The sequence below is a fragment of the Panthera uncia genome (genome assembly GCF_023721935.1).
Source record: "Panthera uncia isolate 11264 chromosome B2 unlocalized genomic scaffold, Puncia_PCG_1.0 HiC_scaffold_25, whole genome shotgun sequence".
NCBI classification, from domain to species: Eukaryota; Metazoa; Chordata; class Mammalia; order Carnivora; family Felidae; genus Panthera; species Panthera uncia.
In genome coordinates, this window is record NW_026057581.1 from 23,631,768 (window position 1) to 23,648,997 (window position 17,230).

At 42.6% G+C, this 17,230-nt stretch overlaps 1 protein-coding gene across 5 annotated transcripts in view; it reads left to right on the top strand.

Moving 5' to 3' along the window:
• SLC22A23 (solute carrier family 22 member 23) overlaps positions 1 to 17,230 on the top strand; it is a 181,943-nt gene that overhangs the window by 26,358 nt on the left and 138,355 nt on the right. For 2 of the 5 annotated variants that reach the window (XM_049655095.1, XM_049655097.1), the window contains exon 2: positions 14,785 to 14,888. The exons of 2 other annotated variants lie outside the window; for them this stretch is intronic. In XM_049655095.1, the coding sequence (XP_049511052.1) occupies positions 14,785 to 14,888 (104 nt within the window). Of the gene's footprint in view, positions 1 to 11,365; positions 12,931 to 14,784; positions 14,889 to 17,230 lie in introns of those variants that run through there. One more of the 5 variants, XM_049655096.1, reaches the window with a different exon arrangement.

The window sequence follows — 17,230 nt, forward strand, 5'->3', positions numbered from 1 at the left end:
TAGTTATCATTTTTATTTTCTCTGACCAAAAGGAGGGAAAACAAATCCCTATGCTTGCTTTCAGTGGCCCTCGAGTCATGTGATTAGCGCCCCGCCTCCCCACACGTGGCTTGCTGGAGTTGACGGGGCTCCTTCACTCTAGCCTTAAAATCCAAGAATTGTCATGTTGTAATTCACATTGTGATCAGAGAGTAGTATGTCATGAAGGGCAAACAGAAAACACATGGCCAACATCTCTCGAATGCTGCAGTCCAAAAACACACCCTTTGAAGGGGGAGAGGGTTTCCAAGGTCAAATAAGTTTGGGAAATGCCATGTGTAGATCCCACCCTTCAGGATTCATGATGCATGTGAACATAGTCAAGGCTCTGACAGACCCGGCAAATGAGACCCCAGCTGCACTTCATTTAACTGGATGTCACCACAAATTATGTGACCGTCCATCTCCTTTTTGAAATGAACATTTCCTGGTGATTTTTCAGGCATGCTGCCTTGAGAAAATGCTTTAAATGCTGACTCAGAGGTGAATGGGTTTTAAAGATGCAGCCACACATGGGAGCACAGTCCAGGGGCAGGGTTTTGTTTATGGACCATTCACTTTATCTCATCGTTTGCTTCCTGTCTGCCTTAGAGAGAGGAGGAGTGGGGAGGACCTAATGTGTGGACAAGCTTTGTAAAAGCTGCTCTGTTGAATCAGTGGTTAATGGAGAATAGTTTTTTTTTTTCTTAATGTTTATTTTTGAGATGCAAGTGGGGGTGGGGCAGATCCCCAAGCTGACAGCACAGAGCCCGATGTGGGGCTTGAACTCACCAACTGTGAGATCATGACCTGAGCTGAAGCCAGCCGCTTAACTGCCTGAGCCACCTAGGCGCCCCTGTGGTTAATGGAGAATATGAATTTGGATTGTATGAACTGAACCTTTTCAGAGCATGCCTTAGGGCTGGGATGGAATTCAGATGCCCTGGCTTAGCTAAGCCAGGCCAAGTTCATCCAGATAATGATTGCAGTTAGCACTATAGCAGAAACCCCATGGTTTTCTGAGGCTCACTGGGATCAGAACAGCTGTTTATTGTGTTCACTGGAAGGGGCTCCTCGAGACAAGTTCTCGGGTCCTGTAACTTAATTCTAGTCCATTAGCAGCAGAAGGATGTCCTCTCTGGAGCTAGCCCCTCCAGGCCTGTCATCAGCATTAAATACGATATAATTCTGACCACCTGCAGCATTGGGTGGGCTGAGGACATCCAGAAAAGCCACATTGGAGGGCCACTGGGAAACCACCTGGAAGCCATGGTCTTATAACTTTGCAGCTATGTTGGCTTGAAAGGGTCCCTTGTAACTCTTTCTGCTCTTGGTGAGATTCAGAACACCTAGCACATTCTCCATTTCCTTCTCCCATACATCTGGCTAGGCCCACGTGGGCTCCTGGGATCTGTCCTCAGGAGAATGGATTCATGGTAGGAAGCAGGGCCCCCAGCGAGATGATTCTGGCTTTGACTTCAGGATGCTTTTGAGTTTTATTTGAAGCAGAATCTTAGAGAACTGTCTGCCAGTGAACTTGTGCCCAGGGTGTCAGAGGCATCCAAAGTGGAAGGTAAAGGGCCCTTTCCTGGGGCAGGGCAGCCCCCCTACTGCTCCCCGTGCCCATGGGCTGTGTCTGCATGTTAACACCCTCCCCGCCCAGCCCCGGGCATCTGAGGAGACAAAGTGCATAGTCACATTTTGCTGTCACGTTGCCAGCTCGGCACAGTGTTTGTAGAAGATTAATAGTTCAGGGGGGAAAAAATATAAACGTGGCTTTGGGTAGAATAGTGTTGTCTGCTGCTTTTTCTCTTTTTGATCAGAGAAATAGTATTTTTACTGAATGACTGTGGAGGCTGGGAAATGGAGCTGTTGCTGCTGATGAGGTCAAAGTGAAGGGCATTGCATCCTGAGATCTGGCGGGGACTTGGAGAGCAGGTAGAAACCCTGTGCAGAGCTGTGCCCCTTCTCCTGATGGTCCCTCCCCAGCCGTGAGCACAGCTCTCCCCTCGGGGGGCAGCTTCTTTACTGGCCTCTCCCACCTTCTGTTCTGGCAACTAGCTAGTATATACAGCCAGTAAGATACCCCTTCATTTGGATCCATTAGGGGTAAGCCTATGTGAGTAACACAGACTCGAAATATCAAAACCCTTTTTGAAAATAGCTTAATTATTCTCACATTCAGGTGTTACTTATCAACAGACATCAGCCCCCAAGGAGCTGCTTAAATGACAGAATTAATGAGTGATCCTCACCTTGTACCAGTGACTACGCGAGGCACATTCTTTATGTTATTGACTCAGAACAAACCTACAGTGTAGGTTTTGTGACTGCCCTATCATAGATGTTGAAACTCAAGCCACTAGAGGTGAAATTACTTCCCATGGTCACACGACTATCTGGGGCAACAAGAGAATCAAAATTCAGGTGCATCTGATGCAGAATCTGTGCCTCCCAGACATGACACCACCTCCCAACAGTCACATCTGGACCCTGGGCTCAGCCCTCATGTTGGGTTAGGTTTCATTCTTCCAGTGTTCTTGTTCCTCCTATGATGCTCCTCCTCGGGGGTGATGACAAACAGCTCAGCCCAAGTGCAATGAAGACAAAAATGGTAAAAATTCAACGACTTGTGCTGTCCTCTAGTTAGACCATTTGTTGTGTGCAGTAACGTGGGCCAGGGCACAGGCCAGGTGCAGCCTGCGGGCTCTGTGCACGTTGTCCTCAGCAGGTCTGTGTTGGCTGTCTTCGTGGAAAAGGTGGTACTGCTTTCCAGTCCGAGTCAGACAAAGCAAAAACATCCTTGTTCGAAGAGACCTTTTCACCTAATATTCACGCCCTTTCAAGATGCATAGAGCAGAGTTGAAACAGAAGAAAAGCTGGGATAGCTTCTCAACTACTCTGGTTCATACTATATTATAAAAAAGATAGCCATTCGACAGGAAGCCCAAAATTTGGTCTCCATTAAAATGCTGACCTTGACTTTTCCCAGCACTTTGGTGCTAAAATTTTTCTATGAATACTAAAGATACTGTGATATTCTTATTTTTAACAGTTACCATTTATGAAACACCTGCTATTCACAGGCACTTTCTAAGTTACTTTGGTTCCGTCACTGTAACAACGAAATAACACCAAAGCCTGTCCTACTTCCACTATAATGCTTTGCTTCTGTGTCCACGAAGTGTTGCATACCCAGCAACACCAAAGCTGTATAACCTATGACAATTGGGGCTCCTGAGTGGCTCAGTCGATTAAGCATTTGGCTCAGGTCTGATCTCACCGTTTGTGAGTTTGAGCCCTGCATCAGGCTCTGTGCTGACAGCTCAGAGCCTGGAGGCCGCTTCAGATTCTGTGTCTCCCTCTCTCTCTGACCCTCCCCCACTCGCACTCTGTCTCTCTCTCTCTCAAAAATAAATAAACATTAAAAAAATTTTTATAACCTGTGTAATACAAACCAGGGAGTTGTTTTTATTTGCATGAACTAGAGCTATTTCTTTGAGTTTATTGGGGGAAAGGATAGTAGTTTTCATCAGACATGGATTTCTTATCTTCTCTTAAAGATCCATTTGACCTCAGACTAGTTGCTTCACGTCTCTTAGCCTTGGTTTCTTCATCTGTAAAATGGGCACACTGATAATGATACCTGTGTTGTAGGATCGTTGTGATATCCGAATGAGAGAGGCTGGTCACAGCAGCTTGCAGAGTGCTAGACTATGGTAGTTAACAAATGTTAGTTCCTTTCTTCTTAAAACAATGCCTAATTTAGAATAGATATTTATTCTATTAGAGAGTTCTTTATTGTTTTAAGAAAAATTTCTCATATATTGAATATTCTCTTGGTTTTTGTAATAAAACTAGAATTAACTTTCCCTGGAGGTAAGTTGCTAATAGTGGAAAGGTAAGCGGAAACATTTAAAACTATATTGCCTATATAAATTTTGTATAATAATTATGTATTAATTATTTAAATTAAATTATATTTGAAGAACTACAGTCACGGTCGGGGGAAGAGTAGAAGATGCATGGTTCAGTGAACACAAGCAAATACAAAGAAATTCTGGGAGTGGGAGCTCCTGGGTGAGGATGCGGCTTTGCATATCCCCCCTTCCAGACATTAGCTTAGAGATTAGGGTTATAGAAATAAGACATGGTCCCTTTCTTGCAGGGACTCACAGTTTAGTTCTGGGGTTGGCAAGTTTTAACTGTGAAGGGCCAAATAATAAATATTTTCAGCTTTGCAGGCCTTATGGTCTCTATTGTAACTACCTAACCCTGCATAAGCAGTGGAAACGCCTAAGCAGTCAGAGACAATATGTAAATGAATGAGTGTGGCTGTGTTCCAATAAAATTTTATTTACAAGTCAAGTGGCAGGGCCGTACTTGGCCTGCAGGCTGTAGTTTGCTGATCCCTGAGCTAGTAAAGAAAAACTTGTAAACAATAGGTGATTACAATATGCATGTTACATAGTCTGCATGTTTGTCGTGATACAGAATATCATAGAATAGGAGAAGGGGTCTCTGATCCAGTACAGGAACAAGAGACACCCTCAATTGAGTTTATTGAACTTGATAGACCTATGGAAATGTGTTCATTTGAATCTTTGTAATTTTGTACCCCTCTCCCTGTTCATTTAATTGCGTGCTTACAAAGATAATGCATGCTCATTGAAAGAAAACAATGCAAGCAGTACAGAAAGTCAGCACACTACAATGCACTGGTGATATACAATGTCATTGTATATCATTGGCTGAAATGAGTTTTGTCCTTCAGATGGGCATTGAGCCCAAAAAATTGGGGTGTATGTGGATATTGTGAGGCAGGTGCAGAAGAGCAATGCAGGCGAGGACCACGAGGCTTTTGGGGACATGGCGGGTGCTTTGGTATGGCTGGATCATGCCAGGGGTTGGCAGGCAGGTGGGGCAGGCATGTGAATTGGAGGGGAGGGGCAGCTCAGGTCATACAGAGAACTTAACAGGGCTGTGTTAAGTCAGGCAGTAGGATGGGATTGAGGCATTTGTTTTCAGCAAACGAAAGATGATTTTCCTTCTGCCTCTGAATTCTTCTATGATCACCTGGCTCATCAAATTCTTCTCATTCCAAAGGTTCCCTGATCCAACTGTCAAAAGTTTCCCATACTTGGCTCCTTCCAGAATTAGTGGAGCTATTTTAAATGTTAATGTTACAGTCCAGTTTTGCTCAGGCATTGTGTCATACTAAAAGATATCCTCTAGTAACATATGAAGCAACTTTTTAATTTTTCAAGTTAAAAGTCTTCCAGTTACTTAAATATGAATTAGTGTGCTAAGGAGCCTGTGTGTTGATTTCACTCAGGGCATTAATAGTTCCTCCTGTTTAATGCCTAGGACTGTGGAGGTTTTTCTTTCTTTCTTTCTGGCTTTGCAATAGGCCTCTTTAATTTATAGGCCTTACTCTTAATTTCCCTTTATAAGGGTAGCTGGTGAGGGCCATTAGTAAAATATGCATTTTGGAATTTGGAAAGACTCTCCAAGGTTTTGGTTGGTAGAAGGGCATTACTTATTTATAATCTCATTGCCTTGTGGGATATAGATACAGTTTCCCCAAATGCCAAAGGGGGCATTAAACCAAATGAATAAGAATATTCCGTAATGTAAACCTCTGCTGAGAACAATACATGTCTTTATTTCCTTTAAGAAAAAGTAAAGGAAAATCAGTGTCTCCCATAGATGATCCTACATTGACTAGTAAGGGCCTGTTCAGGTGGTTATTTTTCTGTTTACTTTTAAAATTCTCTTCGATCACAGTTTTGTATTTCTAGCCCTTTAAAAAATGGTCAAATTCAGGAAGAACCAGGGAAGCCCCCAATATCAATAACTAAAGCATTGCAGTTTTCATTTCTCTTCCTGAGAACGTGACAGCAGGAAGTGGCAGGCAGTAAGAGTTGTCATTGGAAAAAGAAATGAAGAAACGAGATAGAGATCCCTGCATGAGGGTTAGAATGAATCCAAAATTACTACATTAATCATAAATGGGGCTGTGTGAAGTTTAAGAAACATAATCAACTTTAATGCCTTGGTTCTGGATTGGGTGTCCTGCAAATGACTGGGAATGAAGGATTTCTAGTTGAAGTGTGTCTTATATCTAGCATGAACGGGCTTGCAATAGATTTTTGTGCAACTGTTTCCTTCAACATGCCTTGGTTTTTTGGCACTAAGTTAAGAAAAAAAAAAAAAGAAAGTTAAAGAGCAATTTCAGTAGCAATTAATGAAAGACAGAGAAACAAAACTAAAAAAACAAAAAACAAAAAAACCCAGAGTACCTGGCAAGGGTGTTTATTATGTCATATAAGGAAGCTTGCAAGGATGCCAACTTTAATTGTCAGTTGTGTTGGCTACTGTTGGCAGTGAATCTCCTAGAATTGGAGGGTGAGCTTAGAGGCAAAAAGCAGAGAGCAATTTGGGGTTTTCAGGACATGCAGTATATTTTGAATTTTGATGGAGTCTTTTAGGGAAAAAAAAAATCCATGTACTGCTAGACTAAAAAATTATTTAAAAACACAGGGTAGAAGAGGCTGCCTAAATGTCAAGCTGATTGTAGCTAATGTGCTTCGTCAGATTGCTCACGTAGAGTGTGTGCGTCCATGACTGATCTTGCAGGTGGACGGGTGTGTGCGCACTTGCCCATTTCTATGGTCTCCAATTAAGAAATGTGGAAATGGCAGATCTATGGTCTATAAACCAGTGGTTCATGAGAAGCTGCTAGAATGCTACTTTAGGGAGAAAAAACGGTGGCAGAAGAATGCTGACCTTATATCTCTCTAAATTCCTACAGCTCAGTTAGGAGTTTTATTTTATTTAAGCTTTTGAAATTTTAAGTGGCATTATCCCCTTTGTAGTGCTGAACAGAAATGTTTCCTTTTATCTCAACAGACTGTCCTCAGCTTTAGAACAGAGGACTTGTAGAGTGATGGGTGAAAGCATGTGGCTTCTAATGGAGCGAGCTCATCACTACAAGAGATGAGCTTGGAGAAAATTTTCTTTTTCCCATTTGTAAGAAATATGCCTTTGCTTTAGTCAGTGAGCATTAACATAAGCAATCTTTAGGCCCTGAAGATCTGGTTTTAAGTCAGTTTCCACACCAGCTTCCTGTAGGCTTGAGTTTTTAGATTGTGTTAAAATGCACATCCCTGAAAAGGTGGCAAGGTTTTTGGGTGTTATTTTTAATTTTTAATGATTTTTGTCTTACCCTCACCACCACCATTTCTGCCTACCATTGTGGGAGTTTACATTATATTTACTGTATTTTTTCTGTCATTATAACGTTCATAGATTCATTGTAGAAAGTTTGAGAAAGTCAAGGAAAGAATAAAATCAAAAATAAAGCTCAGTCTTAATTCAGCCCTCCAGAGATAATCACTTTAATAGTTTGGAATACCTTCTAATAATTTTCCCTACATACTTAAATATCTCTTCTATTCACTGGGTTCTTTTTTATTCTGAGTTTTTTTCATACCATTACATCATGAGCATTTTTCTCAATCATTAGTTTTCAAAGGCAAATTTTGTTTTAATGGGTGTTTTGAATTTTATTTATTTTGAGAGAGAGAGCGAGAGCGCATGCACACATGAGTTGGAGAGAGGCAGAGAGGGAGAGAGACAATCCCAAGCAGGCTGCGCTGTCAGTACAGAGCCCATCGCGGGGCTTGATCTCACCATGAGATCATGACCTGAGCTGAAATCAAGAGTCAGAAGCTTAACTGACTGAGCCACCCAGGTGCCCCAAGGCAGATTTTGTTTTAACTGACACATGGTGTTACATTAGTTTCAGGAATCCAACATAGTGACTCAACAAGTCTCTACATTATGCAGTACTCATCACTGTAAGTATGTTACCATCTGTCATCATACAACATTATTACAATATTTATTGGCTGTATTCCTTATGCTGTACATTTCATCCAGGTGAAACTTTCTACCTGGAAGTTTGTACCTCTTAATCCCCTTTACTTATTTCACCCATCCCCTACCCCATCCCCTCTGGCAACCACCAGTGTTTTCTCCGTATTTATGAGTCTGTTTTTGTTTTTGTTTGAAACAAAACAAAATGAGAAACCACCAGTGTTTTCTCCGTATTTATGAGTCTGTTTTTGTTTGTTTTGTTTTGAAACTTATTTCATTTTCTAGATTCCACATGTAAGTGCAATTATATGGTATTTGTCTGACTTATTTCAGTTAGTATGGGGCCCTCTGTGTCCATCTGTGTCATCACAAATGGCAAGATCTCATTCTTTTTTTATGGCTGAGTAATATTTCATTGTATATATCAGAAGCAAAATTTTAATGACTATAGTATTGAACATTTAGTCAAGTTCCCATTTTTTATTTTTATAGGTTAACAATCAGTGAACATCATTGCACTGAGACCTCTGTGGGTATCTCTGATAATTTCCTTGGGAAAAAGTTCCAAGAAAGGGAATTACTGGGGTAGAGTGCACACTGTTTAAAGTAACGTGATGTGTATTGTTAAACTGCCTTCTGGAAACAGGGTCTAGTTTACATTCCTAGCACAGATTTGCACCTTGGTGTTTCTCCTACATCTTTAAGAAATTAAAAAAAAAAAAATTTTTTTTTGAATCAAAGTGTTGTGCTTTGATTTTCATTAGAGGAATTGAGTATTTCTCAAATGTTTTTTAACCATTTGTTTCATATTTTGTTAATTGAGTGCTTGACCCATTTCTAGTTGGAGTATTAGTCTATATTGTTATGTAAATGCTTATTAAATATTAAGGATATTAACTCTTTGGATATTGTAAAATACACTTTTCCCTCTACCCTCCTAGGTTCTGTGTCTGGGGCCCTGGAAATTAGACTGGCAAAAGGTTGATGAACAAGAGAAAAACAGAGTTTATGAACATATGCAGTGTGAAAACACACAGGAGAAACTCAGTGATAGTAACTCAAAGGGGTGTTAGAATCTGAGCTTATACAAATTCTGAACAAAGTACAGTAAATTTTTAGAGAAGTGACAAGACAAAGGAAAAGGGGGTTTGGCTGTCAAGGGAGGCAAATCTGGGAAGATAAATAATGTGGGGAAACTCATGGAAGATAAGGTTCCCTGTAGTGAGTTTTGTTTGCAGACCCATTTCTGTGCAGACTTTCTGTCTTGTTCATGGCCATAAAACTTCCCAGGAGAGGGGATTTATAGCAGTCCTCATTTCTCAGAAGTTTCTGCTTTTAATCAGATAAAAGAAGCTGTGAGAAGGCTTCTTTTTGTATATGTTGACTCTCATTTGCCTTCAGCTCAAAATAATCTTTATGCCAACATGGCATATTTTGGAACGGCATACTCTGATCCCCTAATATATTTGACAAATTTAGATCTTTATAATTTTGTTTATGGTATTTTTAACCCATGGAAGTTTCAAATAATAAATAAGCAATAATTTACATAATTTAAATCATAGTAAATAAATGAATAGTAATTAAGTAGTAAGGGTTAAAGTGTTATAAAATCTGTCAGTTCTTTCCTTAGGTACTTTTTTTTTTCTCCCTTAATTTTTAGAGATTTCATCTCCATTTCAAAATTGAAGAAGTAATCTGTTTTCTTCCAATATTTTCATGTTCTTGTTTTACATTTACTTTATCATAGGATTTATTATTACCGAAAATAAGATTGCTTTTCTTACCTCCCATTGATTTTGCATCTTCTTTAGAAATTTCATTAGTTTCCTTGATGAATATTTTTCTACTCTGGCAAGTCAAGCAATTAGATGATTCCTTTGAAAATAATGCAAATTTTATTTCTTTTCTTTGAGCTTATCCTTAAAATATATAGATAGAAAAACAGTCTGCCAGATTTTCCACAACCTCTGCCTTTTTTTTTTTTTTTTTAAACAGAACATGTGCAGCTAAAATTGAGAACACTTTTTAGGGTCAGCTGTCTCACCATTTAGTCATGGCTGGCAAGCATCATGAGGCATCTCCATAGAATGTCCCTGGTTTGGGAACAATGGCAAAGAAAGCAAGCCTAAGATTATGAAACGGGGCCATGACTTTAACGCTTTTATGGTCGTGTTAAACCTGCTGATGAAGTGTTAACATGCTTAATTAGAGGATTGTTTTCATTGTTCTGTAGGGAATGGATTTGAGGGAGGCCAGAGTTAATGCATGGAGACGCTTGTATTAGTTCAGGAAGGGAGGATGGTGACATGGCCCACATCCTGTCCTCACCCTGCCAACTCGTGCCAAGGAAGTTTAATCAGGCTCTTTGGTTCAATTTGCAGATAACAGAAACTACTCTAGGTGTTAGGGAGTAGGGATCAAATACAGGGAAACAGTGCTCACTAAATTGCAGGAGCAGCTGTAGGCTGGGCCTCCAGAAGGTTTCCTAGAACAACTCCCTAGAACTGGCCCGCCCAGTGAGGAGGCTAAAGAATCAGGAGGTCACTGTCCAACTGCTGGCTCACGATTACACCTGAGCCACCTCCAGATGGAGCACTGCTAGATCTGAACAGCAGAATGGATGGGCCACTTACCCCCACTGCACACTCTTCCTAATGCAAGTGATCCCCCAAATTAGGTCTGGGTTGTGTACTGGAAGTTATTTTAGGGTGTGCAGCTGATTGACAGAACCTAAATCACTGCTGAAACCTTAGCTGGAAGGGAGTCCGGAAGTGGTTTGTTTTTAGCCTCCCAGCTCACATTGCAGAACACACACCAGAATGATGAGTGCATCCCTACCAAGTCCAGGTCAGTCAGGTTGGCCATAGTGAAGACGGAGTGTGGGGGATGGGGGCAGGATATGTTTGAAAGGGAGAATCCTCTGGATTCTGTGATTGTTTTGGTGGCAGGCAAAGGGTGTAGAGACTAATGTCAGGGACAAAGTACATTTTAGATTCTTTTTAAAAGTCTATTTGTTTATTTTGAGAGACAGAGAGAGAGAGAGAGAGACAGAGAGACAGAGAGAGAGAGAGAGAGAGAGAGAGAGAATCCCAAGCAGGCTCTCTGTAGCATCAGCGCAGAGCCCGACGCAGGGCTCGAACTCATGGAACCATGAGATCATGACCTGAGCTGAAAACCAAGAGCCAGACACTCAACCGACTGAGCCACCCAGATACTACATACATTTTAGATTTTTAAAAGTCTCTTGGGGCGCCTGGGTGGCTTGGTCGGTTAAGCGTCCGACTTCGGCTCAGGTCATGATCTCGCGGTCCGTGAGTTCGAGCCCCGCGTCGGGCTCTGTGCTGACAGCTCAGAGCCCGGAGCCTGTTTCAGATTCTGTGTCTCCCTCTCTCTCTGCCCCTCCCCTGTTCATGCTCTGTCTCTCTCTGTCTCAAAAATAAATAAATGTTAAAAAAAAAAAGTCTCTTAGTCCTTGCTTAGCGAAATGACTAATTGCTCTATTTTATCAAGAGTTGGTGTGAACATATTTCAAGAGAAAGGTGATCTCAAAGCTTCCTCGTGCTTCTGAAATTCTTTTGGAGATATTACTGTATCTGAACACATTTTGTCTTCCAGTTACTTTTGTCCATCCTAGAAGTAGAAGTCAAAGGAAGGGATGCCATCTCCATGGATTCCCTCAGCCCCACCCTACCCAGCTTCTGGAATGTGCCCCAGGGGTGGTGTTACAGACAGATCCCCAGGAATGAGACACCTTATCTTGGGGAGTCTGGAGGCAGTTTGCTTATTGTCTCAGAGAAGTTGTCTAGTCTTGTGCCTAATTGGAGGGGGTCAGGGCACCCGCTGGGTTCCCTGACCCCCTACCCCAAGCTGAGAACAACCATGCTGGCCGACACTTCTAGGCAGGCTTTCTTTCCTTACTGGCCGTGGGAGCAGTTCTGTCTCTCTCAACTGTGTTTTCTTTCATTCCAGCATTGTTAATTGATACAAGTTGTGTTAGGTAACCATGGAAAGTCTTATTAGGTAGCAACTAAGTGGGGTTGTGGCTGCCCTCAGCTGGGTACCATTATTGCTCAGGTGGCTGAGCTCACAACAGTATTGGCATTACCCCCGTCTCCCTGAATGTTTTCATTAAAATCTCTTTTGTCTCCTGGCCATCTAATATAAGCATAATGTACTCTTTTGCGTCACTTAACCTCAAATAAACTCATCAATGGGAAGTTTGTGTGGAGACATAAGCCAGTGATTCTTTGCCCCAGAGCCAGCAGCTGGTGCCCTCCTCCTCAACAGCAGCCTGGGACCAGGAGGCACTCCTGCCAAGAATGTGCCATGCTGAGGTGCAGGACAATCTGACGTGATTGGGACATTAATGATTACAGGTGTTGTAGGCACCTCCTCTTCAGATTGGCCAGGTGTGGTTATAGACGTAGCTCTTAGTCTTGGAATCAATTGCTCTGTGGGCAGGATCTGTGCTGGGCAGAGAGGAGAGAAAACAATTCAGAAATGGTTTCAGAATATATAAACCTAGCCGGAGAAACCAAATATACACACACAGTTATGATGCCGTAACTCACATTATAAAGCAGAACCTGTATTTCTGAAGATGGGTTGCACCTTGAAAGGTGTTTATTATTAAAATATATATTTACTCCAGGGGTACCTGGGTGGCTCAGTCAGTTAAATGTCCGACTTTGCTCAGGTCATGATCTCACAGTTCGTAAGTTCAAGCCCCATGTCCAGCTCTGCCCTGACAGCTCAGAGCCTGGAGCCTGCTCCAAATTCTGTATCTCCCTCTCTCTCTGCCCCTCCCCTGCTTGTGCACTCTTTTTCTCTCTCAAAAATAAATAATAAAACGTTAAAAAAATTTTTTTAAATATATTTATTCCTGGAAACAATATATACATGAATATTGGTTTTCCAGATTTGCCTCCAAAAAGCCCACTTAAATCTAGTTTTACATTCCTTCATTTGCAGTACAAGATAATAGACAATACTGTCGTATGTGCAGTTTTTGGCTGCATCCTGCCTTTGGTGAGTTGATTAAACCCCAGCCTTGGACTTCGAAGCTCATTCACCAACCTCAAAATGACAGGGAAATGGCAGGACAGGGCTGGCCATTGGTTCTCAGACTTAAGCAGGAATCAGAATTGCCTGGAAGGCTTGTAAACTACATTCCTGTGATTCACTCCAGGAGTTCTCATTCAATGGGTCTGGGGTGAGGCCCAAGAATTTGCATTTCCAACATGTTCCCAGGTGATGCTGAGGTTGCTGGTTGCTGGAGCACAGTTTGAAGACCACTGGAGTAGACACAGGAGGAAATTCACTCCCTAATGTATCTCAATTCTTAATGATGAGATTCTGTGCAAGCAGCAGTGCCCCGCTCCCAAACACCTGAATAAATCCCGACAAGAACCAAGCACAAACCATCCTTTGTTGACAAGGCCTGTGTGGTCTGTGCTTGCATTCCCTTTCTTCCTGAGCCTGGCATTGGACATCACTCTGCAAACAGATGGGGTAGAAGAGAAATTTATTCTCTCCAAGGTCTCTGGAAAGTCGAACATGCCTTGGGGGCATCAGGGAACAAATGTGTGTCCCAAGGAGTCATGGAACAGTGTGACAAGTGGCTGCCTTCCTGCTTTGTCTAGGCCCAGTGCTCTACTCTGCAATGGCAGGTGCAGAAGCTTGGCTTTTCCCAAAGTCTGTTGAAGTTGAGACCCACACCTAAGAGTTCCTAGGGAGGCTCCCTCAGGCTTTCCAGAAGTTTGGAAACGGGGGGGCAGGACCAGAGCTTGCCATCCGGGTCTCAAGATGGACAGAAAAGGGGGCAGTGGGAGGTACTGAGTAAGACACAGCTAAGATCAGGTTTCACCCCAACAAATTCCCATTTCTGCTTCCAGAACTTCTGACATGGCCAGCTCCCCTGCCTTGTTGTGCATCTCTCCATCTCCACTGACCTGATGTTCTTTAGCCACTTCTTTGTGCCAGAAGGAGGACATCAATGGGGTGATGTGGGGTGGGGGCCACAGCCTTCATAGCGTCACCAGCGGAGATCCTGCTGGTTTGCTCCTGGGGCCCAGATATTTGTGGATTTGAACGCTGTGTCCTCCTCACATGTCTTCCACTTGGACACACATCACCTCCAGGGAACAAACATGGTTTTCTCTTCTGATTTTGCAAAAGGACAACAAAAACTTTGGAGACTTGTTTTATTTTTTATTAAATAATAAAATGGAATTGTAAAAAGCATCTAAATGCTGTATTTACCAATTGATTGGCTTTCTCTCTCTTCTCTAAGCAGATAGCCTTAGAATGGAATAAGGGAAAGCATAAGGGACACTTACAAGGGAAAAAGTGAGAATGTTTTGTTAGTTGATATTTCAACATTAAATATTAAATATTTTTAAGACTGCTTATAAAGCACAGGGGAGGTTTGGAGGATGGAAACACAGAAGTTGCCTTTAATTTTCTCATGTTGTGATACCTCTTGCAAAAAGTTGACAGGGCCTTCCCTCCCTGCGCATGTGACAGCTCTGTGGGTGAGAAGGGGTGTTGGTGCCCAGCCTCCTAGCTGCTTCCTCTCCCTCAGGTTATGTCCCCAAGTAGCTGGCACAGAAGAGCATGTGCCCCCACATTTCATGGGGTGCTCCCTGCAGACTTTTATGGTCTGTCCTGGACTAAAACATTACACTGCCTTTTGTGGGCAAATTCTATTTCTCATTGTTGGATTTTCAAACACATGGAAGGGACTCTTCATGGGATGTGTGACTTGGTGCTCCAAATGGTGTCATGATCCTTACTGTAGTTGTTATATTGCCCTTATGATTAACTACAACTGGCATCTGTGTATGTTTCTCTCTGATTTATTTTCTATTTGCCCCTCTCTAGTGGGATCTTGTGTGTGATAATGCCTGGAAGGTCCATATCGCTAAGTTCTCCTTACTGGTTGGATTAATCTTTGGCTACCTAATAACTGGATGCATTGCTGACTGGTGAGTACCAACATGCCGTGTGCACGAACCTTTGGAAGCCACAGCAAGCCTTTGCTGGCTAAAGAAGAATGGTCAGTGTTAGCTTACTGTAACTAGGTTTTTTCTCTGCCCTGGTGTTGGTGCTGGTGCAGAGGGCTGAAGCCATCACCTGGAGAATCCAGAACCAAAAGGATTGGCCAGTGCATACAACAGACCCTTTTGAAGTGAGAATTTAAAGTCATTGCAATTTGCTAGCTGCTAAGTCTAGCAAAACCTGCATGCAACTTGCAGCCCCATCTGCTCCTGATGTTTATTGTTGAGTTGGGAAGAGTTTGAGGGCATAGGTTCAGGGCTCTGTGGGCTGGGCTCTGAGGAGGTGTATGAGATGCATCAAAAAATGGGGAGAGGAGGAGCTAGAAAGTCCACCCACATGATTTGAATGGGTAGGCTGATGACATTTCCAAATACCATGCAGATTTCAGAGAGGCACAGTTCTTTACAGTTGGCTTGGCCAGGAGACACCTCTGCAGGGTCCATGGGGAAGGTGGATCTTGTAAGGTAGACAGCATTTGGATAATGGATGGATATTTGCAGGTGGAGGAAGGGTGGTGACCAGAGGTGAGAATGAATATGCTTTACTTGGGTGGGTAAGGAGTTCTTAGTGCCTGGAGCAAAGTGTGTGGTTCATGATAAAGTGAGAAGGTTAGAAAGATGGAGAGGAGTAGTGAAGAGAATTATAATGATGATGATAATGATGATGATAGCAACAATATTAGCAGCTAACACTGATTATTATTGCCAGGCACTGTGCTAAATATTTCTATGCATTAAAATATCCCATCCTCAGAGCACCCCTGTTAGGTAGATACTATTTATTATCTTTGTTTTATAGTGCTTTACTTAGCACAGAAGTCTAAGTAAAATCCCAGGTTTACTCAGCTTTTCAAGCTGGATTTGAGCGAAAGCCCAGTGGCTCTAGAGCCTGCCTCTTCACAAGCATGCTACAGCACTTTTATTTAAGGCACCATGTGGTCACAAGGACAGCAGTGAGCACACATCTGAGCAGCATTGCCCAATGGTGACAGGGTTGTCCAGTAATGGGACTGCTCTAGGAGAGAGGTGTGGGGTAGCTGTTCTCCCACTCTTGACATTGTTTTGTTTTTAAAGGGACTTTTTGTGAATAGGGACTTCTTGGACCCAGTGATGTAATAAGGGCTAAGAGTGATATGGAGCAGACTCCTGACATCGTGGCTTTGCTCTGCACTGTTCCTGTACCCTGGTTAGCTGACACAGCTGGTTGAGGCCATCCAGCAAGAGGCTGGAGGGGGGCAGGGGAGCAATAGAGCAGCAGGTGGGGCCCAGAGGGGTTCCAAAAGCACTTCCATGTTCTGGAAATTTCTTTCCAAAAGCAAACATCTATTTGGGAGTTCCTTGCATTCACAGGTAATGTGACTTCCTGTGTGTTCAGAATTTGCTTAATCAGCATTTGTAAATGCTTCTTAAGGACAAGTTCCCTGGGAACAGTAACAGAGAAGCTGTCAGTGACCTCTGAAAACCTATACTACAGCCCCCTTGAGGGTTTTTTTTGACATGGTCATGGGGAGGAGTGGGGAAGTGGGAGGAGCGTAGGGTTTTTTTAACCAAATACTTGAGCGTATAGGTTTTCAGAGTAAACGGTTACTAATTTGGAACATACTGTAATCCCAATATTTTCACCACAAGGACTTTTGTTTCCCAGTGATCTGCGTTGAAATAGATGAGGAAGATATACTAATATAATCCATGTCACTTCTTTCTAAAAACTGCAGAGTTGGCTGAGGTTTGAGTGTCCTTATTCAATTATATAATGGGAAAGTAAACATGGACTTCTATTAATGGATCAGTCTGTAATGGCTTCAACTGTTTAGAAGTTGTTTTTGTGATTTCTTACCTCTGGCACATACCCGCTGTTTGGCATCCCTGATCACACACCAGGCCTGGGGACAAAAGGCAGAGGAGTTTGGAGGTCTCCTTTTGCAAATAGCCAGAGCCTCATGCTGCAAAGCCACGTCTCTTGCGGTTGCTTTTCCAAAGTCTGGGGTGAGTGGGCGAGGGGTGCCCGGAGAGCCAGGCCAGGCTGCTTTGTGCTGTGGTTCTTGAACATCTTGAGAGGGCCTCAGTTCCAGCTTGAAAGTTTGGTGTTTTCCACCCTGTATTTATTATAATTTATTTTTGGCCTTTTACTCCCTGCTAGAGCCTTGCTGAAAGGAAATAAGCACATTTAGAGGGAACTTCAAACTTCACAGCTGCTAGCACCCGTTTCATGGCTACATAGGGAAGTTGACCAAGTCCTAGGTTAAGCTTTCTAAGACTGAAGTCAGCAT